At 39.7% G+C, this 26,807-nt stretch overlaps 1 protein-coding gene across 1 annotated transcript in view; it reads right to left on the bottom strand.

Moving 5' to 3' along the window:
* The window catches only part of SLC4A4 (solute carrier family 4 member 4), a 324,449-nt gene that overhangs the window by 86,562 nt on the left and 211,080 nt on the right, over nt 1-26,807 (bottom strand). Inside the window, exons 8-12 of the mRNA XM_045531644.1 lie at nt 12,570-12,727; nt 5,962-6,049; nt 3,497-3,651; nt 2,748-2,861; nt 568-742 (exon numbers count right to left, since the gene is read on the bottom strand). Of these exons, the coding sequence (XP_045387600.1) occupies nt 568-742; nt 2,748-2,861; nt 3,497-3,651; nt 5,962-6,049; nt 12,570-12,727 (690 nt within the window). The remainder of the gene's footprint in view (nt 1-567; nt 743-2,747; nt 2,862-3,496; nt 3,652-5,961; nt 6,050-12,569; nt 12,728-26,807) is intronic.

The following is a 26,807-nucleotide window of genomic DNA, read 5'->3' as shown; positions in this document are numbered from 1 at the left end:
ACAAAATAAGTCAAGCCAGAGTCCTTACACAGCTTAATGAGAATCAGGTCTAGGTGTGGAAGAAACAACTCTCGGCATATATTCATTAAACTTAAATTGTAACAGTAGACATGCAAGTCCAATCTTGAGCAAATCACTCAATTGTTTGATGACTCTATTTGCTCACATGTAAAATTAAGCTAATCACACATTCCTGAAAAAAGCGTAATCATCCAGTTTAACAGAATATGGTCCGTATATTCAAGGTAGTAGAAGATCTAAACCTCGTGCACTACACAAAATCAAAGCAGCTGATATGCTTTTGCTCAAACAGAATTGTATATCCTCATTTCCTTCCCTTCTTTTCCCCACTTGTGACTCAAGCCAGATTTCATAGAGCTATTTTTGTAATTACTAAAATGCTGGAAATACAGCAGCAGGCCAGAAGCAAAGTAAAATGCAGCATCCAGCAAAAGAAAGAAAATCACGCTGAGTAACTGAAAGGCCATCTGCTCCTGAGCTGAGCTGCAGGGGTGAGGAAGGCAATCTGGGCTGTACTATTTGTGTCCATCCCCAAACCATACCCACCTGCATGTTTTCGGTGGCATCCCCAAGGAGTCCTCCAAAAGTGATGGCGTTAGTTACGGTTGCCAGATAAATGAACAGAATTGCCGAAAGAGCCTGAATATTTAGAGCATCATAAAAATCACTGGCAAAAAATGGTGCTTTCCTCTTTATGTCCTTGATTAGCCCACCACAGAACCTGCACAGGGAGAAGGCAAACATGACCAAACGGGAAAGAATTTATATTTAAAATGCTTGACTCAATGGCAAGATACTACTTAATCTCTTAAAATGAAACCAGAAAACTAAAGGAATAAATTTTCTTTTTTCTCTCTTCCTCTCTCTTTTGGTCACCAAATTAGGTGCCACATTCCCTAAGGACCAGCCAGTTGGTCTTTAAGTGACAGTGAACTGTGCAGATAAATTAAAATCTGTCATCTCCCAAAGAAAAACATCCAAATATGGAAGCAGATCTTATAAGGCCATTTATAATCTTGCTAGAGCATCCTTTCCACCCTCACTCGTTCATTCATTTACTCACTCATTCACTCATTCTTTCATCCCACAAATGCTTACGCCCACACTCTGGCACTATTCCAGGTGCTGAGGATGTAACAGTGACAAACACAGGCCAAAGTGCCCCACCTTCACGGAGTTTACTTTGGGGGCAGAAGTGAGGGGCGGGCAATGAACAAGATAAATAAGTAAAATGCATACTATTAAATGGGGAAGAGGGTTATGCAATACTGGAGAAAAGGTGGTGGAAAAATTTTCGACTGGGTGGCCAGAACAAGCCTCTGAGAAGGTGACTTTGGGGTAAGGGCCTGCAGGAACTAAGGGAGGAAGGCATGCAGGTGTGTAAGCGTTGGCAGGTCAGCTGAGTGACTTACACGTCAGTCCACTCACCCTCCCAACCAGACCTCACACCTCAGCCTTCCGCATGCCGGAGCTTCTGCCTAGAACGTTCCCTTCCAAAGCTCAACAGTTCTCTGAAGTCTTGACCCTGCACTCAGAGGTTCATATTTCCTCTCTGAGCTATCACATTGTATCAGGATTGTCTGTCTGTCTGTCTGTCTGGGCATCCACCAGGCAGTGCCTTGCTTCAGTTTGCTTAGTATATTCAGGGCTGTGCACCGTACCGGGCCTACTGCAGATACTCAATGCACTTAGCAAAGGTGAAATATGGAAGAAGAAATACAGTATAATTAAACGAAAAAATTAAATCCCAGAACTCACATCTGTAGAAAAGGAAAAGGATATTTCTAATGGAAATAGTTTACAAAGAACCATTCAAAAAAGCGGGGGGGGGGGGGGGGGGGGGAAGGAGAGACTGTTTTATGTTCTCTATTCTTTAAGAATAAAAGGGAAATAATTTCCTGTCAGTTTGGGAGAAAAGCCCAAGTGGGTCATCAGGAGAAGGAAATAACTTCATTTCATTCAGATTCAATTGCGTATTAAAATGACATACCTTTTTGTTTTCAAAAACCCTGTGTCTAAAAAGCTATATCTTTCCAAAATGAGTATCCCACTTAAATTTTTACTTAACCCAAAATAAAATGAAAATCCTAATAGCGGAGAAGGAGGAATGATCGTGAAATTAGCTGAAGCACCTGGGAAACCTGAATTCCCATCTGCCGAACAGCGACCTGTGACTTGTTCCTTTCTGAAACATGTCACTCACTTTTGAGTCAATATACAGAAGAGGTGGAATTATGAAAGCCAAGAGGGGAGGGCTGGTGCATTCGTCAGTCCTCCTGCCATCTCTCTGGGCACCACTCTGATGTCCCCTCGGCCATCCCCCTGCAGTGGCGCTGAGAGTCCTGTCCACACCCAGCACCCTGTGCCACACACCCTCCCAACCCACCTCTGCCAGCACTCTCCTTGAATTCCACCATTCTCTGTGAGGCCCCCTCTGATCACACCATCTGAAATCAGGATGCCACTCTCCCATCCCAAAAGTCCCAATTTCTGCCTCAATTTTTCTCATCACACCATCACCACATTTGCTTTATTTGCTTATTGTACGTCTCCCACCATTCCCGTAAGGGCAGTGGGTTTTGTTTCACTCATGGCCATATCCCCAGCGCCTGTGCCAAACAGGTACAAATGGACAAACCAGTGAACAAACTGCTGATAGAAAGAGGAGGGGGAATTCAGATCTAAGGACAGCCTCGTCACCAGTGCCAAAAGGATCTGTCGGTTACCGTCCAGTTCGCTGCAACTCCTCGCAGTCCCCGTGGCCGCCTCCTCCGTGCCCTCCGTCGTGGGGCGTGTCCCCGTTCATCTGCACGTTCTCCCCACCCGAGTACATATTCTTCCTAAGAAGACGACACAGCCCAAGAGCTATTAGTTTATTTGCTTTATTGGCTTCTTAGCTGTGTCATGCCTTGGCTAATGGAAAGACAGAGCGAAATGGAGTAAGATCATTATTTCTTCCTGCTATCCTAAGAGATAATTCTCAACGTGTTGTACAAGAGAACCGAGATAAATCATGAGTAGGAAAGTTCAATGAACTGTGTATCTTATGGTCGGGAAACTCTTTCACCTGGGAAATAACAGGTTTCCAGACTATGGTTTCTCCTCAACTATCTCACCCTGTTTTCTAACCTCATAAATCTAGAAGGACTCATCTTCAGCAAACTGATCTTTCCACATGTACAGAGAGTCCTCAAAACATCCCCAAAGAATGTCTGTGATTATCTGCCCATATCATAATCCAAGATCTCTAATTTATAATAGAATAACTGAAGAATATCACAATATAGGACATTTGCTGTATAGTGTCAAGGAAAGGTGCAATCAAGGCACATAAGTAATTCATTTGGGAAAATACATCAAGCTAAATGAGAACTTGAAAATATTAGAGCAATAGCCCAACTTGACTTTCTTTAACACAACCTCCTTTTCAGGGGTACCCCAGCAACTGAAAAGTCTCAACTACCTGATGATTTACCTTTTGTCAGACGATGGAAGACTCTTAGGAGGCTCTATCCTGATGGCTGGATCCCATTCCCCAGGCGGAAGGACAATGACTTCATCTAGGAACTCATCGATGCCAGCAATCAGGTCATGCCTGTCCTTTGCTTTATAAGCAATGTCATGGAAGACCTAGGGAATAGGAGAGGTGCTGATCCACAAGAGAACTCTCCACAAGCCTCACACCATGTCAAGCCCAAAGAATGTAATCCAAAGTCCACAGTGATATTACCATAACCAGGTTTCCTTATCCCTATTATTCAGCCTGCCCAAAATATGTCAGTATTCAGATTATCATCTCAAAGAATAGAGTTAGAGGCATGAGGAGACAGCTATGCTTTTTATGTGTTCTTTCCTCTCAATACTGTAAAGCAACATTGCCTTCCAGCCCCCCTGGTGTGCACCACTCCTGACACAGCTGCTGGGCAAGCCAGATGAAAACAGTTTGGAGAAACATACTGAAGAGTTATTCCCTAAGATAAAAACTCCTGGGACAATAAGTTGCTGGTAATTCAAAAAGGAAAAGTTCAAGCTGAGTGTTAAGACCAGGTTGAGACCCAAACACTGCAGTTTTCAAGCACACAGATAATGTGAGATATTAAAAAAAGAAAAATGTGAGTTGTATTGGCAGCACATAAAGCAAAGGGACCCAAATAGGTGATCGTCTATCTTTTAGCAAGGCAATAACGGAACCATGTAAGGCATCAAATGCTTCATGTCTTTTATACAGATCTCCAAAGAAGGAGGTTCCAAAACGTACACCATGCTTTTTGTCAGCCATTCCTTTCTTCTAACTGAGCTGATGATCTAAAAGTTCTTTAGACCTAACCTAAGTTTTTCATACTTCGTAAGTGAAATTCTTCAGTCTTCAGAAGGGAAGATGGCCCCTGTTCAACACCCTTACCTATTCTCAAAGATTACTACTAACTCTCTTCTCCTGGAAAGAATTATTTAAAGCTATCAATGAAGTAATATTTAGCAGTCTAAGGACGGGCGATCGAGGGGAGGGTGATATGAAATGCCAGCAGATGCAGCCATCTTCAACCTTATTTTCTCTTGCTGTCTCCCACTGCAGAGGCTGAAAAGTCAGCAATTTCCCAGCCAATGCTGCAGATAAAGATTAACAGTTGCAACCAATGACATAAGAAAAAGCTATCTAAGAAAGCTTTAGAATATCTGCTAAAAGAGACAGATAACAGCTAGCATTACCCCATCCTTCTTCCTACCTTCAATGCAGATGAGATGACTGGAGGTGATTGTAGGCAATGCTGTTTTACTGAATTGACAGGAAAAAACATGGCATCTTAAGACCATAAAGCAAGAGCCTTAGCTCTTGATCTGTTATTAAGCAGTTAAGTTAAACCAACCCCAACAACTATCAACCTCCAAACTTCCTATTACATGAGAAAGACAAATCCCCCATTGTTTAATTCACTACACGTCTATCACTTGCAGCCTAAAGCATTCCTAGTTGATACGTCTTAAGAGGAAGGATTTTAAAGAGAGAGAAAGAAATTAGAAAAATACAAAAATCAATAAACCACTGAGATGAGGGAAATAAATGTTCCCTTGAGGCGAAAAAACACCATAGCCATGCTGCGATGCTCTCAGCCCCAGAATAAAGTAACCACTTGAAAAACACCAGACAGAATTTCTATAACTAAGGAGAAAAGTACCTTATTCTCCAGTTTACACATGGAAAAACTGAAAAATAAAGCAATGAAGCAAAAGCAAAACATTTGGGGAAATGGCAAATTACAATAGAAAGACACAGAAGCAGACATTAATGATCCTGTATTCTAACAGTATTTCTCCTCCTATGGGACTCGTCTCCAGTCGTATCATGTCTAAAATGCACACAACAACATTCTAGCTGTCTTGAGAGTGAGGTCCTAATTCCAGTGTACCTGAACTAGACACTCTGCTGTAACGGTTGCTAATGCATTTTAGATGTGTACCACTCCTTCTCACAAAATAACTGAACAGAAAAGCATAAACCTAAGAAAAATGCACTATCCAATTTACAGTGCATTATTTTATAGAAGCCAGCATTTCTGTAATAATGTAGTATATGTACATTTGAATTCCCAGAATTAATATACCAAACATTATAGAGACAAAGTTTAAGTTAATACAATGACCTTGAACTTTTTAAAGAGTATTTAACATACATGTCAGCTTTAAGAACTGAAAATGTTTAGAAAAAGAAAGGAGAACATGTTTTATTCCAGCACGGAGTTTAGAATCCAAAACAAAATGTATGCCTGACTTTTTGAAAACTGTAAGGGAGTCAGCTCATTTGCCATAATGAGTGTCCCTCATGTTATCAGGAAGGCTGGTGACCACATAATTCTGATTGAATAAATTGTGACGACCCATCCACAGCATGTAAACAATCCCAAGTAGGACATTCAGGGACCCCCCAGCCTCCCGATTCCCTACCTCGTCGGACATCAAGGTGGCAATGGCTCTGCCGATCTCATGGTAGGACTTGGCCTTCCCCTTAGGGCCTAAGAGAATGAACAAGAACCTAATGGAAAAGGAAAGAAGCAAAGGCTATAAGACACATTTCATCAAAGTCAATGCACATAAAGCTGAGAAACATTTATCTTAGTTCATAAAAAGGTTAGGTCTAGAATTCATCCTGAAAATAAAGGTAATATTCTTGATCATATGAAGGATACTCCTTCATACTATTGTGAAACCCAAATCGTTATTCAGTTCATTTGGAGGCAAAGGAGAATTAAGCACTGAAACCTGAGAAGCTTCTTCACTGAGCAGGAAGGATTCATTTTATGCACTTTATGAGTCATTTAATCTTTCTTTTTTAAACTTTTTTCTCTCTCCATTTCTACTGACGTTCAGAATCTTTGGAGCAAACCCATGAAGCACAAGAACTAGAAAGACTTAGCACATCTTCACATTTCTCCAGCTTTCCCTCGTCGATACGGGCAGTGACAAATGATCCTCTCCATACTTTTAAGAAAGGTTTTCACCCAGAAGTGACTGGGAGTCAGCAAAAACCAAATGCTCTACAAGTAAGCCACATGCTGACAGCCACAGGAAGGAAAGAGAAATACAAGAGAAATTCAAAATAAAGCATCATTCGCAGGCAGTGAAAATTCTTCTGTGGGTGTCCTCGTTTTCATTTCCAAACATTCTTTCTCCATAATGCACAAAGTATTGCTCCATAGAAAACAGGCTCTGAAACACGCAATAATGAACTTATCCCCACTTAGTTTCACCTCTTCATCAAGTTGGAAAGAATCCTCCACTGATCACAAGGGCAAAGATGCACATCTCCACTGGGGAGGAGAGAACCCAGTAATAAATGAATACGGAAAAACATCCAAAAGGTGACACTAGATAAATCCCTGCCTTGATATTGGTCATGTCTTACCTAACGGGGAGATAATGAGGGCAATAAAAATGATATCATACACTTGCACAGCTTCTCAAAGCCTGAAAACCATTTCATACTCATCACCTTATTTAAATTTCCATTCAACCCTTTGCAATAAGGACAGGTGTCCTATTCCCACTTAATGTTGAGGAAACTAAGGCTGAAGAAGGTTAATGGACAAGACCAGGGTCTGTGCCTAGCAAATGACAGAGAGCAGACAGGCCTTCTTACCTCCTATTATTTTCACCACACAATTCTGCCTAATATTACCCAACCAATCAATATACCATGGGTGTGATTCAGCAGAGAAAGGCTCTCCAACAATGACTTCCAGAGGTCACTCTGGGAAAAGAATTTGTGGATATCTAGCTAGGGACAAGAAATCTTAGGTAAGACTTTACGGCACCAGAAATGGATTAGCATTTTGCTTAGCAGAATTTTATTTTTCATTTATTTATTTATATACCTCACTTTAAATTAAAAAAAAAAAAGATGGACAGCAAGTACTCTATAAAATGTTAGGGTCTGTTCCAAAATGCCCTTGAATGTGTAATTGGTTTTATTCACATAAAATCCAACCCAAAAGGGATAGAAAAAAAACCCAGAAGTTAGAATGTAAAAAGGTGTGTGCAAGTGTACTCAGATTTTATACCAGAATAATCATAAAACCATTTAGCACTTAATTGCTTAGAAACCAGTTCTAGAGTGAAGTGGCACACTCACTTTCAAGTGTTATCATCGCAGATGAAACACCAAAAGCAATCAGCAGGCACAAAAGTCTGTTCAAGTATGAAGGAAGTCATTATTCGAATTGGATTTAGTTCTTCTGACACTGAAGGTCCAATTTATACTATTTTAGAACCTTGCTTCCTTTGAGGCCAGCCTCAAGTTATATACCTACAGTATCATAAAATGCTTCTTTCTCACAGTAAAATGGATTTTTCTAAAGAAAGTGATCACTAATTTGAGTTCCACAAATGCCAAAAAATACTTAAACACCAAAGCAAAATATAAATCTCATTAAGAAACAGTAGTACTGGTCACATTTCCCAATTCCATTTGCCTGTCTACAAATGGCCAGCTGTCAAACGAGGTGATAAAGTTGTAGTTTTAGGCAAAAAGGGGAAGATGCTTTGCCACGAGGCAAAATACCTAACACCTGGATCCTTTACTTAGCATATTGTTAAATAATGCATTTCTTTGGCTTCCAGTTTTTATTATTTCAGTGTATCTAAATATTAACTTTTGAGTAATCTCTTATAACCAAAACTTTTCCAGAACCTCCCTCTATCTCTTCCTACCTCGTCCTAGCACCTCCATCACGATTATAGCTTACAGATACATGTTATGGAAATACATTTATCAACTGACACAAAAGTTAATTATCAGGTTGACTATATGGGAAGGAAGCCAAAATACTGTCTTGTTAGTGAGAAAAACACTCTCAGTCATTAACAGTCCTCAAGTATAAACTTTGGCAGACGATGGGTATTTCAAGAGCTGAGAGAGTAATGGAGCTCCCAGGTTAAAGCCTATGAAATGAGGACTCACATTTTCGATAAAACATTTACTCTTTGGTCTCTGCTAAATAGTAGAGTACCAATCACAAATGAACGGAAGCAGATCAAAGGTGTCTGTAACATATAGCAATAAACCCACTATACAAGAGTTATATTGGTTCAGTAACCTGGATATAAAGGTCGTAATCCTCTTTCCTGGGTAATATAATTTTAATTTTTTAAAAGAAGATGTTTATTCGTGGGATATCACCAAGTGCCAAAGAGAAACAACATGGCGACATATCAGATAGTGAAAATTTTCACATTACTCCAGTCGGGAACAATTCAGTAAATCTAACTCCTCCAAATCATCTCAAGTCAAGACTTTCATTTGTAGGACCCTTAAGAAGCTTCTAATCTGGATTGCGTTACTGAAACGAGATGAGAGATCTGAGAAAACTGAACACACAGAACGACCCAGCAAGCTGCAGTTCCCTCTGCCTGAAGCATGTTCTCTCCCCTTTAACCCTCAAAGAAGCGAAAGCTGCTACAACTTTTATGATTGAAGTAAGTACATCCTGCCAAACTCAGCTTTTATAACGTACTGAAAACTCCTTTCATGACCCAAGACGTTTTTGGTCAATGGACAGATGTTATTTTTAACCAGAAGCTTTTTCCTTTATTAACAAATGAGAGTAAACATCACAGTTGTGTGGCTGAAAGGGCACAGCCCATGTTGACAGCTGGGAAAAATTATTAATTTATGTTGCTGAGTTCTTTGTATTCACTCATAAGCTGAAATAAGTCAGAGTTAGAATTTTTAACAGTGCCTGGTTATCTCAAGAATCATCAGCAGGCCCTTTTCCACTTTTGTGAGGTTTTTCACATAGTTAATTATTCCTGGGGAGGATGCATCTAGCATTCTCCACAACAAAAAGAAGTACTTACCGGATGACCCACGTCTGGAACCAATGGCCTACACTCATATTCACAAAATAATTATGGTCAGAAAAAGACCATAATATCAGAAAAGAAGCCAGCCTTCCTAAACCACTCAATTTTTTCAGAAAGGATGTGAACCTCCCTCCTTGATACATCACAGCTATTTCTAGAATAAACTCAGCATGTACCAATCCTTTACTCCCTTCTCTCAAAACAACAGTGAATCAAATAACCCATTATTCATCTTCAGCAGCTTTGGAAAATGTGCCTAAACTGTAGCTTCCACAGTAGATTCATGAGAACCACAAACCCATCATGACCAACATGCAGTAAACAAGAGCTAGCAATTAAATTGCTGAACATGACAAAATTGAACTAGTAGGACTTCCATCCCAATCCCTCTAATAATTTTTAATGGTTTTGACGATTAAGCACAAACTACTTCTTTTAGAGAAATAATCACTTATAAAATATATGTTAATATACATTTTACACTACTAAAGAGGTAAACACGCAGATTTTTAAAAGGACTAGAGCTTACCGAATAACCATTTGTCTCAGGTATACAAATCAAGACCAGAAAAGGACAAACTGATCTGGGTTTTTTTTAAATTCTTTGTTGTGGGAGAATCCTAAAACATTTTATTCCAGTCCATTTTAGACATCTCCCTAGGCTCCTCCTAAAAGTCTGGACTCAGAGTCAAAAATCTGCAGTTCTACTCCAGCACTGATGGTGAATCTTCCCTTTACCTCCACCTCTCAACTGTAAAATGGCAGTAAGAATATTTCTCCTCTATAGCTCAAAAATATGAATGAGTGGTGGCCTCTGTGAACAGACATGACAGCAAGAAAAGTGCCGGCAAAATGCCAGGAAAATCATAAACATACCCCACCAAGGCACCAAGATCAAAGAGCAGAGTCTGTTTGCTCTTACATTAATGGCAAGAAGGGCCCCTACGTAGACAGACATCCACCAGGTGACAGTTGTCCAGCTGCAAGTGGAGGCTAAAACAGATCAACCACAGCAAAACGTGTGAATTCTACACAAGAAAGGGGAGCAGCTAGAGCCACACTTCCTAAAAGGTCCATGGTAGTAACACTGTTTATTAGAAATAGTAATAATTGAGAATGGACACACTTGAGGCTCTGACTCAGGGGGATGGGCGGGACATGGACAATGTATATAACCTGAACTTATGTACCCCCATGATGAGCTGAAATAAAAAAAAAAAAGAAATAGTAATAATAATAATGGAAGCATAATTTTCTGCCACTTTTAAAAGGAGAAATGCTCATTAAAAGAAGTGCACAGAAAAAGACTTCTCAGGTCTCCCTGCAGCGCGACAGAGTAGCACGTACATTAAAGCACATCGTGGACTCCAGATGCAGCCTTTCGCAATGCCGACCACGATCCTTGTGGGATTTCCTTTATTGGATTTCACAGGATGCAGCCATTGTAAATGTCCCCACATTACTGACACACACAAAAAAGCTAATGAGACTCCCTACCCGGGGACTACAGCTTGCACTGGTTTGGAGGACAGCAAATGGAGAAAACTATTTCCTGGAAAAATGGGAACATGCAAGGATGCATTGTTCAGATTATTGCCCTGAAATAGTTTTATAATATTACTGAATTACGTTCCCTGGAATCGTTTGGCTCCTTTTGTTAGTTCAAATGATGCCGTATTTCACCTCGAGACTAGCACTCCTCTCCGGTCCAGAAGAAGAAAGGAAATGAGCCAGACAGGAGCGGGTCACAAAAATGGTCATGATCTGCTATTCCATGTATGCATATTATTGTTAAATAAAAAGCCTCTTAAAATACTTTTTATTTGTAGCGTCTAAAGAAACAGGGTAATAAAATGAAAAAGCAAGAGCAATTTTCTTTAACGCTTCTCAGCATGGTTTTTTCTGTCGAGCCCCGGTAAGGTTAGTCCTAAAAGACATAAATAAGGCCATAGAGGCAGCTGTTCAGCAGGTGATTGCACAGATAGACCTGCAAGGCTCTGCTGGAATGTCTTCAAGCAAAAAGCTCAGTTACCGAAAACACAAATCATGATAATACCATTAATTGAATAAGCTATGATCGTCTCCTTTCCCTGCTATTTGTCTAATGACTGCCTTATGTATCATTCCTGTTTTAAGGGTCTAAGATATATTAACATGGGCAAAAAGTACCTGGTATGATCATGAAGAATGGCCTGTCATCTATGGATTGAGAAGTCTTAGGAAAATATCCTTCTAATTTTCCTCCTAGCTGGACTCAGAACAAACCTTGAGCCTCTTTTCACTGTCGGTTGGTTAAGCATGCTCAGACCATCTGAGCTGAGGAGGATTCAAAGCCCTTCCTGATCACATGGGGAACCCTGAAGAAGAGGAAAAAGTCACCTTGCCCTGGGACCTGGGACCCACAGAAAGCTCACACACACACACACACACACACACACACACACACACAGTCTATTCATACGATAATTTGCTGATGTCAACCTGAGGATTACAAGTGTTTCTTTAAACTCTCCTGCAACACAAGTTTATCCTTAAACTTATTCAACTCATTGCACTCTGTAAGTCAAGCTTCCTAACTCTACGGAGCACAGCTTTAGAGGGAGAGGAAGAGGATGACTTCTGAGGTATTGTGCAGTGTAATGAGTACATGATTGTAATAATATTAAATGCTTCCTTTTAAAATAAAAATACACCTAACAGAAATGTGTGCAAATTTAAGTGTACAGCTTAATGATTTTTACATATGCGTGTATATACATATATATGCAGGTATATATGAACCCACTACCAGTTTTATGATAAAACATAGCACAAATGAAAGCAACCATGACTTCTGAACCATTTATTAACTGCATGACCTTGGAAAAGTTACTTAAACTCTCAGACTCAGTTTCTTCATCTGTAAAAACTGCATAACTGCAGTTTGTACTTTCGAATATTATTGTAAGGATTAAGCAGAATAATTCATAAGAGACTAGTACCTTGCCCAATAAATTATTATAATTTCTGCTATTATTACTATGTAAGTGCCAAGTAATTTGATAGTATAAAAGTCAGACTGAGCCATTATTTCAGATTAAAGCTCTCCAATGTGCTTACGCCGGATGTATCCTTGTTCTATTGATTCTCTACCCTGAGAGGGAGATTTCCCTACAAGCACATTGTGGACCGCGGCAGGTGACAGAACAGCTTACCTTGTGGGCACAGGGACCTCGGTCAGGGCCCCCAGCATGACAGCCTGCTGTAGCCGAACAAAGGCAATGAAAGGAGTATCCAGAAAGTCAACCTCGCCAACAAGCACGTTGGAAGCTTCTGCATCACGTGGCAGTTTTTTCATGAACTTATTCTTCAGCTGCATGGGGAGAGCCAAGAAAACACAATTTATTTCCAGAGAAGGGGAACAAAAAGAGACATCCCATGTATCACTCACAGGAAATTCCTTTATATAAATCTACATGCAACATGTCCTAGCTAGCCACTTGTATATTATGTTTAGCCATTCTATTATAATAAACATTTATGTGTCCCTAGGATTAAAAAATATTGAGGATATCATCACATGGTTTACAGATAAAACAATGTATAGTAAAACTCCATTTATATATTCGTTTATGCACTGAAAACTTATTCAGCATCTACTATGAACCAGGCAATGATCTTAAGCCTTAGGGACAGAGGGATGGATAGACTAATTACACACCCTCCTTAGGCTCATATTCTCACACGGCAGAAATAAAATGTTATTTAAAGTAGTGGTAAGTACTTAAACAAAACAGGTAAGAAGGTACTATTTTAGACAGGGTGCCCAGGGAAGGCCTCTGAAGAAATACATTTGACATCAGGGTAAGGGTATAAGCCAAGCAAAGATCTTGGCAAAGAACATTCTAAGCAAAGAAAATGGGAAATGCAAACCCTTTGATACAGGAAGGAGCTTGACAGAGGAATAGTAAAAGTTACGTGTGGTGGAAGCTGAGGGAGAAAGGGAGAGAAAACAGCAGCCAATGAAATTGCATAGGAACGTGGGGACCAGGTTGTAGGACCTGGAAGGCCACAATAAGCAGTTTTCGAAGTTTTAGGTGAGTTACCTACCAAAAGTCCAAGCAGGAGGGCATACATTTGGGAGAGCTCGCCAGGTAAACAATATGTAGGGCCACGGGATGGACTGGCACAGTCTTGGGTGCGAGTGTAGGCAGAGAAGAGGGGCAGGATCTAAACGCCAGGCTACTCTGCCTTTTACAGGAATAGGAGAAGACATAGGTAGAGAACACTGAAAAAGAACAGTGAAAAAGAGGAAGAAAACCAGGACTTCACCAACACCTGCATGAAGAGTGACCTCAATAAAAGCGTATCAGCCGGGCCACAGGTTGCTCAGAGTTCAAGATGGGAAGTTAGAATGAGCCAGTGAATGTGGGAAGAGGGAGGTGCTGGGGGTGCTTGACAAGAGCTGTTACAATGGACACCAGGGAGCAGAGATCATTATTTTGAGGAAGAGCGCTACCAAGAAAAGCGGAGAAATGGTGACGTTGGTGGAGAAGAGCATAAAATAGGGGACTTTTTAAAAAAAACTTTTATATGGAATTCTTTTATTTACAAACAGCAGCTTGGTACCAAATCAAATAACTGGTTGAAAAGTGAAAAAATTCCATGAAATTTATTATTTAGCATAATATAGATACGTAAACATATTAAGACTTGCCAATTTTTTTAAAAAAAATTAAATTTAGGTAAACTAGTTGTGAGCCAAAATTTCAGTTTATTAGAGAAATACCATTTTAATTATTGGGTTAAGCCTTTTTGTTTTTCATAGTCCTCACTCTTTAAATATACAGGAGAACGTGATTGGGGAAAGAAACAGAGATTTGATTTTGCATAGATGCTCTTATTAAATTTCTGATGTAAGAATTTGAAAATATTATTTAAAAATTATTTTACCTACTGATTTCATTTATCCATGACTATGTTAGCTTTAAGAAAGCAGATAATTGAGAATTGCTATGATTTCCTTTGTTTCTTTTTTTTTTCGAAATGCATCATTTTCATGAAGAAGGACAAAGCAGAGGACTTGGTTTTGTCACTGGCTCAATGACATCTTGGCAATTATTTACAATTATTTATCTTTGTAAAGCTCCCTAGATTTTTCACCCTTTCTCACAGCAACCTGTGAAGTAGTCAGGACAAGTCTTATTATCACATTATAATATTTAATTTTTGAAAAGAAGCTCACAAAGTTAAACTTCTTCAAAGTGTTAGAGAGCAGACGAGAATTGGATCATGCTTAGTTTCAGAGTGTTTGAGCACCATCCTAGAAATGATTGCAAACAGGCAGTGCTTCTCTAAGCAAGCAAATACGGCATGTTGAAAGGGAAAGCCAAAACTGCTTTCCGCCTTAATGATCATAGTCCATTTTTTCAGAACTGTCTTAATGACATATAAAGTTACCAGATACTTGTGAAATTTAAAAGCACATTCAAGGTGCCAGGCCTGCCTGACGCCTGCATGAGCTGGGCGTGGCCCTGAGCAGCCTTGCAGCCGCAGACGGAGGGGCTGCCAAACGGTGGGAGGTTTCTTAGCACCTCCAGGAGCTTCTATGTCCCTGCTCTCCTCCGTTCTCTTCCTCCACCGCTCAGGTGAGCGACCATGAGCTGGGCTGCAGGACTTCTTCAGACCAGTGGGAGAGCAGACGTGGCAGGAATGAATTTCCTCTGCCGGGGGTGGTTCTGTGTGCCCACCAGGTGGCAGGCATCCCGCTCCTAGGCCACTGGCCCTTCACCCCGTTTCTAAGGTGGCAACTGTCAAGTGTGAGCTGATAAAGAATTTCTCTCCAGAGGAGGCCATTCATCACAATAAGATCTCCATTACAGGCACCGGATCGGCTGTCATACCCTGTGCTATCAGCATCTTATTACAAGGTGTGAGTGACGAACTGGCCTTTGTGGGTGTTGACGAAGGCCAACTGAAGGGTGAGACAATGGATCTTCAACATGGCAGCCCTTTCCCGAAAATGCCAAATATCATTTCCAGCAAAGATTATCGTGTCACTGCAAACTCCAACCTAGTGATTATCACAACTGGGGTGTGTCCGCAAAAAGGAGAAACACGCCTTCAAGTAGTCCAGCAAAATGTCCATCTTTAAGTTAATGATTTCCAATATTACCCAATATAGCCCCCAATGCAAACTGATAGTAGTTTCCAATCCAGTGGATATCTTAACTTATGTATCTTGGAAGTTGAGTGCATTTCCTAAAAACCGTGTTATTGGAAGTGGCTGTAATCTAGACACTGCCTGTTTCTGTTTCTTCATTGGGCAAAGGCTGGATAGTCACTCTGAAAGCTGTCAGGGGTGGATCCTTGGAGGGGCACGGGCATTCAACGTTCCTATGGAGAGCGGAGTGAACACTGCTGGTGTTCCTTGGAAGGATCTGAACTCACACATAGGAACCGACGAAGATCCTGAAGAGGGGGGGAAAGTCCACCAAGAATCAATCACCTGTGGCCAGGAGATGGTTAAAATGAAAGGCTATACTAATTGGGCCACTGGACTATCTGTAGCTGATTTAACGGAAAGTATTTTGAAAATTATTAGGAGAGTGCATCCAGTTTCCATCATAACGAAGGGCCTCTATGGAATAAATGAAGAAGTACTGCTTAGTGTTCCTTGTATCCTGGGAGATAATGGTATCACACATCTTGTAAAGATAAAGCTGACCCCTGAAGAGGAGGCCCATTTGAAAGACAGTGCAGAAAAACTTTGGGAAATTCAGAAGGAACTCAAGCTTTAAGGTTGTCGAAAGCTACCATTCTGAAGGTTTGGTTTTGGTTTTTAGTAGCAATTATTTTATTTTTTAATTGTCATTTTATTTTAGCTTTACACTTCTTCACTGAGAAACATTTCAAACATAGCAGCAAAATGGAGACGAATATAATTACAAATTCCTGTGTACCAACCACTCAACTTTATCAGATCTTACCCTTATGCTATGTTTGTTTCAATCTTCATTTTTAAAGAGAAAAAGTTCTACAATTACAGTTGAGGAGTGTGCCCCAACTCCACATCTTTCACTTTTTCCCCACAGTTAACTGGGCTCATGAAACCGGTGTTTAGGATTCTCATATATGCTGTTAAATACTTTTATTATAAATGTATATAGGCAAACACATTATATAGTATTGTTTCTCAAGCATTTAGGCTTTCTACAAACGGTATCATAGTCAATGTATCATTCTTTATCTTGCTTTTTTTAACTCAACATTATGCTTTTGAGATACATCCACACTGATGAAAGTAACTCTAGTACATTCATTTTAAGGGCTGCCTATTATTCCCTTGTATGATTATATCACAATTTATATGTACATTCTACTATTTTATAATTGTCAATATTTCTGCAGTGCTGTAATAAACACCTTATAATTACTACCTTATTACCTCAATATCTGAGCTTCTCTAATATGTGTACCTAGGAGTAGACGTCCTGGGTCATAAGAAGTTCCTCCCGGTTTCCAGCCAATCCCTGCTGGGTATGGAGTGGTGAAGGCCCAGCATCTCCTGTTGTCTGCGTGGCTACCCTCAGTTTCTGTGTTTCTGTTACTCCTTTGATATTCTCCAGTACTCTCCTTTAGTGATTTTCATTAAAATGTAGTTGTTTGCTCCTTGTTCTGGCTGTCTATGTGATGGGAATGAGCACTGGGGACTTCTAGTTGGCCATCTTGCTGATGTCACACACGTATTTTTTCTTTTTTAATGGGACACATCACAGCACTTTGGAATGTGAATGAAAATGACCTAGTAAAAACAGATTTATGCTGCAGGAGAGATCGGGGATAAATGCAAAAGCAGTTCAAGCAACTTTCAACTATTGAGAAGGGACTATATCCACATCACAGGCAGAGGGCTTAGCTTTAGATAGGAGCACACCGAGGTTATCAATCCTACCCAGAGAAGGCAGACTATCTAGGTACAAATGGGGGTGATTTCAGAGATTTGGCAAGACGACAGTGAGGGCTTCTGAGGACGTATTTTTGCAGTGAAATGTAAGTGGGCTGATGGTGAGGAGGAAGAGGGGGAGGGTTGAGGAGAGAGAAGAAGGTACAAAGCAGTTTTCTTGAAGAGTGAAGGTTGCTTAACACAATCACTTTGAAAGCTTATCATGTAGGTGTTATTCTTTCATACAACTCGAGGCAAATATTTCCACAATTGTGGAAGGATAGAGATAAGAATTTTGGAAGACCATTCAAAAGACACAAACTTCTGATGAAATAGCCGTCTCATCCAATATAAATGTCCCTCCCATTAGATAGTCAAAAGTGCCAGTACAGCCAAGATAAATGTCAAAAGTACCAGTAAACTTAATATTTTCTGCCACGGATTATTGCCAGGTTGAGAAATGGCAGGCATGACCCAATTTTCCCCATGAATAAAAAGGTTATACCAACATTTTATTTTCAACTTCCACTTAAGAGTTCTTAATTAGGGAAGGTAAGTGACATGAGAACTAATCCCTAAAGCTCCATCACCCTCAGTAGCATTTTTCATAGAATTTTTCTCTTTAATTTTGTACTTCATATAAGAAAAAAGCTGTGAGGCAAAAAGCAAGGAAGTTAGAGCTAAGAATTCAGGGGAAAGCGGGGAAAAAAAGCAAAGACATGGTATATATTCTTAGATGCTAGGAACATGACCACTTCTAAGCAGTAAGGAATTATCCAAAGTTTCTACCATTAATCCTCCAAGAAATGCAAATATTAAAAAAATTCTTATTAAACTTCACAGATATGAAAAGAGTAGCCATGGGAAGTTTCCAAAAACATCAAGTTGCCAAATCTATTATCTAAGGAAGTTGCAATAATGAATTTTTCTCTGTAACACAGAGTAGAGTATGGGGTATGGCCAAGTGGCCCAAACACATACAAAATGACATTGCTAAAATCATCTTCCTCAAACTCACTCCAGATTGAGTTCCCATTATGAACACAGAACACAAAGCTCTATAATAATCTGATTTTACTTCCTATTTTCACCCAGAAGACTCCTTGTTCTAGTTAGGCAGGTGACCTGACCATAATGCCCTTTTGTTTTATATACTTAGACTGCTACATTCATTATCAAAAATTGCCCTTTCCTCATTTCTACCTTTTCTAAACATCCTTCAGAGCTCAGCACAAGAGTTTCTACCATCTCGGCCCACTTCCATGGGAACTTCGAAAGTGCTCATTTGTGAATCACACTCTATCAAGGTATAAATCTTTTCCCCTGAGTTTCGTGAGAATATGAGCAAAACTGAACAGCTACTTTGCACACAATTCAGTTGTAATAAATATTATGAATGAATGAAAGGAATGGCCTCTGTAGCACTAAAAATCAGATCAAAAGACCACAAAATGCCTCCCAAAATTAGAGAAGTTGTTAAAGTTCAATCTGGAACCTACTGACAATCTGGAACTGTCACAGCAACTACCTGATTGACAATACCTGCAGAATATCCCACCATCGATTATACATTTCCATAAAGTGTTTTACTATTAAAAGTACTATGGTAACTTTACTGAGATTACTGTACCCATACTAGAAAATCAGGAGTATATTTTTAAGGCCAAAGGAAATAAACTATATTCTATTTGCTCAAACTGTGTGTGTGGAATACTTGTGTTCTAAAAGAAACCAATAACTATTCTAAAATACAAATGTGTTTGTGCCTAAGGACCCATGGGACTCGGTGTTGGTTGGCTCTTCTCTATCTACACACTCTGCCTGGGTGATCATCATGTCTCACACGCCTTTAAATACGATCTGTGCTGATGACCCACACATTTGTTTCGTGGGGCAGGACCTCTTCCCTGAACTCCAGACTTGCATCTCCACTTGGATTTCTTGTGTCCAAACTGAGCTCTTCTGATAGTGCTCCCAAACCAGCTCTCCCTGCAGTCTTCCCTGTCTGGTCAATGACAAGTCCACTCTTCCATGGCTCAGGCCAAACACCTTGCTGTCATCTTCAACTCTTCTCTTTTCCTTATGCCCCATGTTTAGTCCATAGCAAATCCTACTGGATTTACATTCAAAACATATCTAGAATCTGACCATTTCTCACCACCTTCATTGCCACCACCCTGGCCCATCTTACCATCATCTGTCTCCTGGGTGATGGTACTGGCCTCCTGGTTGGATTAACTGCTTCCACCCTTGCCCAAGTCTTTTCAACAAAGCTGCCAGAGCAGGCAAATCAGAAGTCGGATCACATCATTCCTCTGCTCAAAACCCTCTACTGGCTGCTATTTCACTAAGAGTGGAGCCAGGATCTTTACGACAACCCACAAACTCCAGCCTTTACTGGCTGCCCATCAGCTCCCCAATCTACTTTGCTACCCCTCTTTCCAGGTCTTCTCTATGCCCACACTCCAGCCTCCATACCCTCCCTGAAACACACCAGGCAGCTCCCTGCAGGTCCCCCCCGCCTGCTGTGGGCTCTGAATGGAACAGGTACACGGCCCCATCCCTCCCTCCCTTCCAATCTTTACTTAAATGTTACCTTCTCATCAGAGATGTTTGCCCTGGCCACATTAGTTAAAATCTCAATTCCCTTCTCCCCACAGATACTTCTTACTCCTCTTTTTCTGATTTATTTTTTTCTTCCTTGTACTTATCAGAATCGAACATACCATACATTTTACTTACCTGTTTTACTTTTTTATTACACTAGAATTTAAGCTCCCTGGTGGCAGGCATCTTCACCTATTCTGTTTAGTGTTGTGTCCCTAGTGCCTCAGGAGAAAGGTTCAATAAATATTTGTTGAATGAATACTTGGCGGTTATTATTATTTCCATTTTTCCCAACAGGCTTTCCTAACTCTCTGCTTAAAGTAGTAGGTTCTACACATACCACTCAGGCCATATAAGTGAGCTAAAGGCCTAGTTATGGCCAATATTAGTAAACTCGTCCCCTGACAAGAGGAATTGGTCCAAATGATGGATGGATGACCTGGGCAGGGACCAAACTCTTTGGGAAAAACTGATACTTAAATTTGTAAAAATCAACACTTTCCCTATCACCTGAGGTTGTTTCCCACCAGGTTGAAAGGGTGTGTCACAGGACTGTGCACACCACCAAAGAATGATGTCAGCACCCAGGACAGAAGCAACAAAATCAGGAGAGAAAAATGCATGAAGAGAGACTGCTGAATCGCAGTCCCAGCGCCTGACATCCTGCAGCTTCTTTGTGCCATGAGCAATCCAAGAATTCTTCTGTCACATATGGCTCTAAACGTCCTTTTGGGCCTCAGTTAATTTGAGGTGTAATTCTGCAGAGCCCAGACACAAAAGTGTATTTGTCAAATAAACCTGAGGAACACCAGGTTAAACAAATATGTTTCTGGAGAATAGATTTTTTTTTTTCAGAGCCTTTAAAATGCCTGTATGCCTAGGAATACTTTATCTCCCAGTGGGCACGTTATGGTTTGAAATTAGATTAGAAAATGCTACTTCAAATTGAAATTTTCTCATCTTCGATCTAATCCCACTCTCGACTCTACTTATTCTCTGCAAACTTCAAGAGTACCTACAACGTGCAAGGCCTGGTAGTGCGTAGGTGTTGTAGAGAACAGACAGACCCTACTCCCCTGAAGACTGCAGTGTGATGGAGAAGAAGCAAATACAGAAATAGCTGTGGTGAAAGAAGGAATATAAATATCATATGAAAGGTACACGGTGCAATGGGAGGTCACCAAACACAGCAATTACTCCTAATAACAGAGTTCAAAGAAAGCTTTTCTCTGAGTCAAAGTTTAAAAATCTCTCCTACAATTTTGGCTTATCAAACACTGATTCACATATGTTATCTTTTCCAAGTACCCTAATAATATTTGATAAATGAAAAAGTAATGACTGAAGTATGAAAACCAATTCTGGATTTAACACAATAACTGTGAGCAATAATAAAATACTAAAAAAAAAATGTAAAGATTAAACGAAAAGGTAAAGAATAGACCCAGGAATTATGAAGAGCAATAAAAGATAATGAAAACAAGAACAGAATCTCGGGTTTTCAAATCTGGTTGAAAATCACCCAATAAACGTATCTGGATCGAATTCCGAAGATAACGTTGAACATTCCTTTCTTATAGATCATTCGTTGCTTTTCCAAGGAATACCCAGCCTGGATTTTATGCAGTGTCAACTACAAGAACACACATAGTGAAAAACAAAAATTCCTTTAGCCAACTTTGATCTCAGAGAAATGAATTTCACATGGCTGCCTTGTGGAGCTACAATGATTAAACGAAACTCTGGCTAGCTCAGTGATTTTGTGACCTTTTTAAATCTTTCCCAGGTTGTAACACCAGCTCTGTGAATGCAGATATGTACAATTCTGGTTCCTTGTACGCTAACTAGCCTGTATTCTTTCTTGCAGAGTAAAGTCGTGTTATAAGTACTTAGAAGTCTACAGCTTGCCCCCCGACATAAATGTTTACTCTTACAATTGCTTAACCTTTCTTACTTTCTGAGTGGTTTTCTAACAACTCAGTGATCACAGTATTAACATACCAAGAAACTAGATATTATGAACAGACAAAGTAGAACAAGTGGACTGATTATAAAAGAAGTAGCCACTTGGGATGATAGGAAAATTATTCAGACACAAGTGATATGCATCTGCATCATATATAGCTAATTTAAAAGGTCAATCTTTCACACTCCACTCAGGTCTTAGAGGCTCCGGCCTCTTCTATGGAAGCAGTTTGCACATTTTAGGTTTTCATGGGACCCATCACCATGTAACTGCTAAACAATGTTAATTGGCTGGAACAACCGTACGATTAACACCACGTCCTCCTAGTTTCCTTACCAGCATTCTCAGACCTACAACATCACCTAATAAGTAGGTCCAGGATATTATGTTATTCCTCGGTCACCAGGCAGATATTTAAAGTCTATCTCCTTTTCCTTCCTATTATTAAAGTGTGTTAAAAATAATTGCATCAGTAATAAAGTGTTATTTATAACCAGAAGTACTCATGGCTTGTATTTTAAATCTGCTTTGTTAGAATATTATCCTGCAGGCTGTTCAATGTCTTTACTATAAATGATATTTAAAAATCATCTAAACTTGAGTACATTTTCTCATTCTTTTCACAAAGCTTCTATCTACTGATACCACATTCTAGACATTTTCTTTTCTTCTTTATGAGAACGACTTTATTCTTCCTTCAGTGGGTTCTTACTCTCCATTCGTGTCGCCTCATGCCCACAGGCCAACCTTCACTTCTTTGCCAGGGTAAAGAGCTTGGTCCCTGCATTCTTTTTGGAATTTTCTCCTCTCTACTTTTCTTCTTAGCTTATTTTCTCTTCTTCCTCTTGATATCTTCCTCCACCCTTCCACTGTCTTTGGAAATTTCCACCTTTTATTCTTCCCCTGTCCATAAAACTCAGGCAGTAATTTCAAAATCATTCTAAGTCACCCCCCTTCCATGTCCTTCCCCTGCATCTGTATCAGGTATCTGCATCAGTAAAGCAGGGTTACTACACCTGCCAGCTGGCTTGTGACAGTCTTAGTTTATCCCATTGTCCTGTCATAATTATTAACAGCATCTCCTTTCATTCTTAAAAGTGACCAGGTCTAAAAGAAAGATCACACGGTCACCCTTCATTTGAATCTCATCGAGGTTGGCTCTTGATCAGTGCCAAAGATGTAGCTTTGGATAATAATTACATGCCATTGGCCAGGCACGGGACTCACATCTGTAATCCTGGCACTCTGGGAGGCCAAGGCAGGAGGATCGCTTGAGCTCAGGAGTCCGAGACCAGCCTGAGCAACAGCGAGACCTTGTCTGTACTAAAAATAGAAAAATTAGCCAGGCCTGGTGGCATGCGCCTGTAATCACAGCTCCTCAGGAGGCTGAGGCAGGAGGATTGCTTGAGCCCAGGAGTTTGAGGTTACTGTGAGCTAGGCTGACGCCACAGCACTCTAGACCAGGTGACAGAGCGAGACACCGTCTCAAAAAAATAATAATAATAATTACATGCTATGGAACCTTAAGATTTAAGGAACTCAAAAGCGTAAGGGAGAGCCTAGGTCAAACAGCATCTTACTAAATTATTTCTGCTCTCTGCACATGAGCTTATTCATTTACTATAAGAAAACAATAATATTAATTGTTAAGGTAGGGGAAAAGCGTTCTCTCATCTTACCATGTTTTTGCCTCTGCCTTTCTCTATACCGTAGGAAAAGTGGACGATCTGATGAACTAGAGTTTGACAAATTCAATGAGACTTTCTAATAGAAAAGTTATAGTGACTTGAAGACAGATAGCAAGTTGACTGCTTCCTCTCATAGCAAGACAATTAAATAGAAAAAAGAGACTTGACATCTTCATCCATGTGGCTGGTTAGATAAGTAGATTCAGAGTCTGTTTCATAGGTTCAACTATATTTCTCTACTGTAGCAGGTGTCTCTGAGCCTATGAATCCCAGAATGTAGACCCTGCATGGGTGGTTGCAGGCCTGGAACTACAGAAAGACTAAAATCCAGCTTCCAATCAGCTCAATTACACACTGAATACTAAGGTAACCTGGCCTAAATGCCAGCTAAAAGGAAAAGAAATAATCTATAAAAGAGATGATATCATCCAGAGTTTTAAATTACCTCTACTATGTACATATTATACCTGAAATTTAATCAGAAATCACCCAGGCATACTACTAGACAAGAACAAATGACTGGAACCCAGGAGGAGGAAAACGAAAAACAAAACAGAAATTAGAAACAATCTTAAAGAAGAGCTACATATTGTAGTTATCAGACACAGACTTCTAAATAACTTCATATATTTTTCAAATACTGATTACAAGATGGAGAATTTCAATAGAATCTATTTTAAAAAACTAAATAGTTGCCCTAATGATTAAAATATGTATCATTGACTTGTTAAAGTCAATATTACTCATAGTATGAACACAAGATGTATCAAAACTTGTGGCATGGCCGAGCATGGTGGCTCATGCCCGTAATCCTAGCACTCTAGGAGGCCAAGACCAGAGGATCGCTTGAGGTCAGGAGTTCGAAACTACCCTTAGCAAGAACAAGACAGTGTCTCTACTAAAAATAGAAAAAAAAAAAAATTAAGCCAGATGTGCTGACACACGCCTGTAGTCCCAGGTATTGGGGAGGCTAAGATAGGAGGATCACTTGAACCCAGGAGTTTGAGGTTGTCTGTGAGCTAGGCTGACGTCATGGCACTCTAGCCTGGGCAACAGAGCAAGAGTATATCTCACAAAACAACAACAACAAAAACAACAACAAAACCTGTGGAGTGTAGTTAAACAAATGCATTGAGTAAAATTCATCTCCTTAAGAACTGCAAATATTACAAAAGAAGAAAGGCTAAAAGTTTCAATGATCTAAATACATATCTCAAGAAGTAAGAAGAAAACAGCAAATGAAATTCAAAGAAAGTAGAAGGAAAGAAATAATAAAAACTAGAGAAGAAATTAATGAAATAGAAAACAAATACATAATGCTGGCCATGTTCTATTTCATAATCTGGTGCATTCACATTGTGAAAACTCCTCCAGTATACATGATTTGTACATATACACACATATGTGTGTTTTATGTTAATAAAACATCCTACAATGAGTTTCTGAATGAATTATTTCATTGCAAATCTGGCATTCGTGTAGCACTCCCTTGCCAGGGAACCCTTAAAGGAAATAAAGGATAATGAAAAACTAAAACTATTTTCCACATCCCTAATGCACACATTAAAGACTTTTGAAAAAATCAGAAGATAAGAGGTAACATACCTAGTAAGCTACCAAAAAACAAAAACAAAAAAACAACATGCAGGCTCACTCCTCGCATTTTTTACCTTTATTCAACATGGAGAATAAATTTTCTTTTCTCTTCACTTCAGAGAGTACTGCATTCTCTCCTCCTACTGTGCCTAAGGCTGGAAGCGCCTGAATGTGCACATACCACTCCAACCTATGTCTCAGGTAACGTACACCTGCCTTTATCCTCCAATGGCAAGCAAACCTAATATCCCACAACTCAACATAAATATAATATAACCTAATCAAATATAACTTCGTTGGGTTAAAATTAACCTCCAACAGGGCTGAGATGAAGCAGGCCATCAAATGCAACTTTGTTAAAACTAATCCTTGGTGCAATTTTCAAACAGATTGACCTACCAAGAAACTGCATGTATCCACTTGGAGCACACCTCCATTCTAAAGCTCCAGGAATCTGGGGAGAGGATGGCTGGTGATGGCAGTGCATTGCCTACAGTTGGCTTCTATGGTTATTTAAAAGCTATCCCTATCTCCTACCCGCCCCCACTCCTTCCAGAAGCCCTCTTATTCTATACATGGGGAAGTAGAGGGCTGATCTGAATTTACCAAATTACAATAGTTCTTCTCATGGAAAGCTATATCTGGCCTCTCTTTGCAGTAGAGAAAGAAGATCCATAGTTCAGGTTTGAGTTCCAAGTACAAAGAGCCGGCCTAATACAATGAGCCTGTTTTGCTGCCAGGCTCTATGTGACTACCAAGACGAGGCAGAAGGCTCTGTCTAGTTCACCAGTATTCTGCTCTGGGGTTTGAAGACAAAAAGGGTTCCTTGGCCTTTGTTTCTCTGTGCACATGTTTCCCCTGATGATCTTCTAAAGAGAGTGCTTGTCTGAGGACAGGGTTTGGTGTTCCTGAACAGCCTGGATAAACACCATCTTAAACACACCTCAGCAATCCACTTCTAAATCTCAGTTCTTTGTATGGTTGCCCAACCAGGAAACAGCAGATGAAGGAAAAAGATAAGAATCACTGTTTTCTGAGCTTAATCAGGTATTGCCTTTTATTCCAAGAAAAATTTTAAGAAAAATTATCTTAAAACATTTCTGTTAAATAAAGATATTCTTTACTCATCCCTTAAACTAATTTGCAGGATAGGACTTTTGTGGGGTGACAGAGAAAACCACTGTTTGAAACAAATAAAGTAAAAAAAATTTTTTTGTTTTGTTGTTAATAGAAGTGCTGATTGTCCTTTATCTTTAAGCTGTGACTTAGAAGAATATTTTTAATGGCTAAATTTAAATAAATGCCATTGGTCCAATGTCTAAGAGGACTACAAAGGGCTATTGCTTGATAACCTATATAATCCAAAATTTAGACAACCACATATAATGTTATTGGTACTTAACATTTATGCTGCAGTCTGAGATCTCCACAATGCATAAAATGTGAACAAATGCAGATAAAGTCATTAAATGAGGCAAGATGCCAAAAGACACTGTGGCTACATATTTTTACTTTCTGAGCACTATTCTACTTTCATTTATTCCATTTTTAAAAAAAAAAAACACAACTTCAAAATAAAAACAGTCCTCCGAGGGTGAAAATTTGATTTTCTAATTTTTACTTCCAAATATAGACATCTCACCACCATTAA

This window comes from Lemur catta, chromosome 19 (assembly GCF_020740605.2).
Source record: "Lemur catta isolate mLemCat1 chromosome 19, mLemCat1.pri, whole genome shotgun sequence".
NCBI classification, from domain to species: Eukaryota; Metazoa; Chordata; class Mammalia; order Primates; family Lemuridae; genus Lemur; species Lemur catta.
The sequence above is the reverse complement of the archived record's forward strand: the minus strand, read 5'-3'. Positions and strand labels throughout refer to the sequence as shown.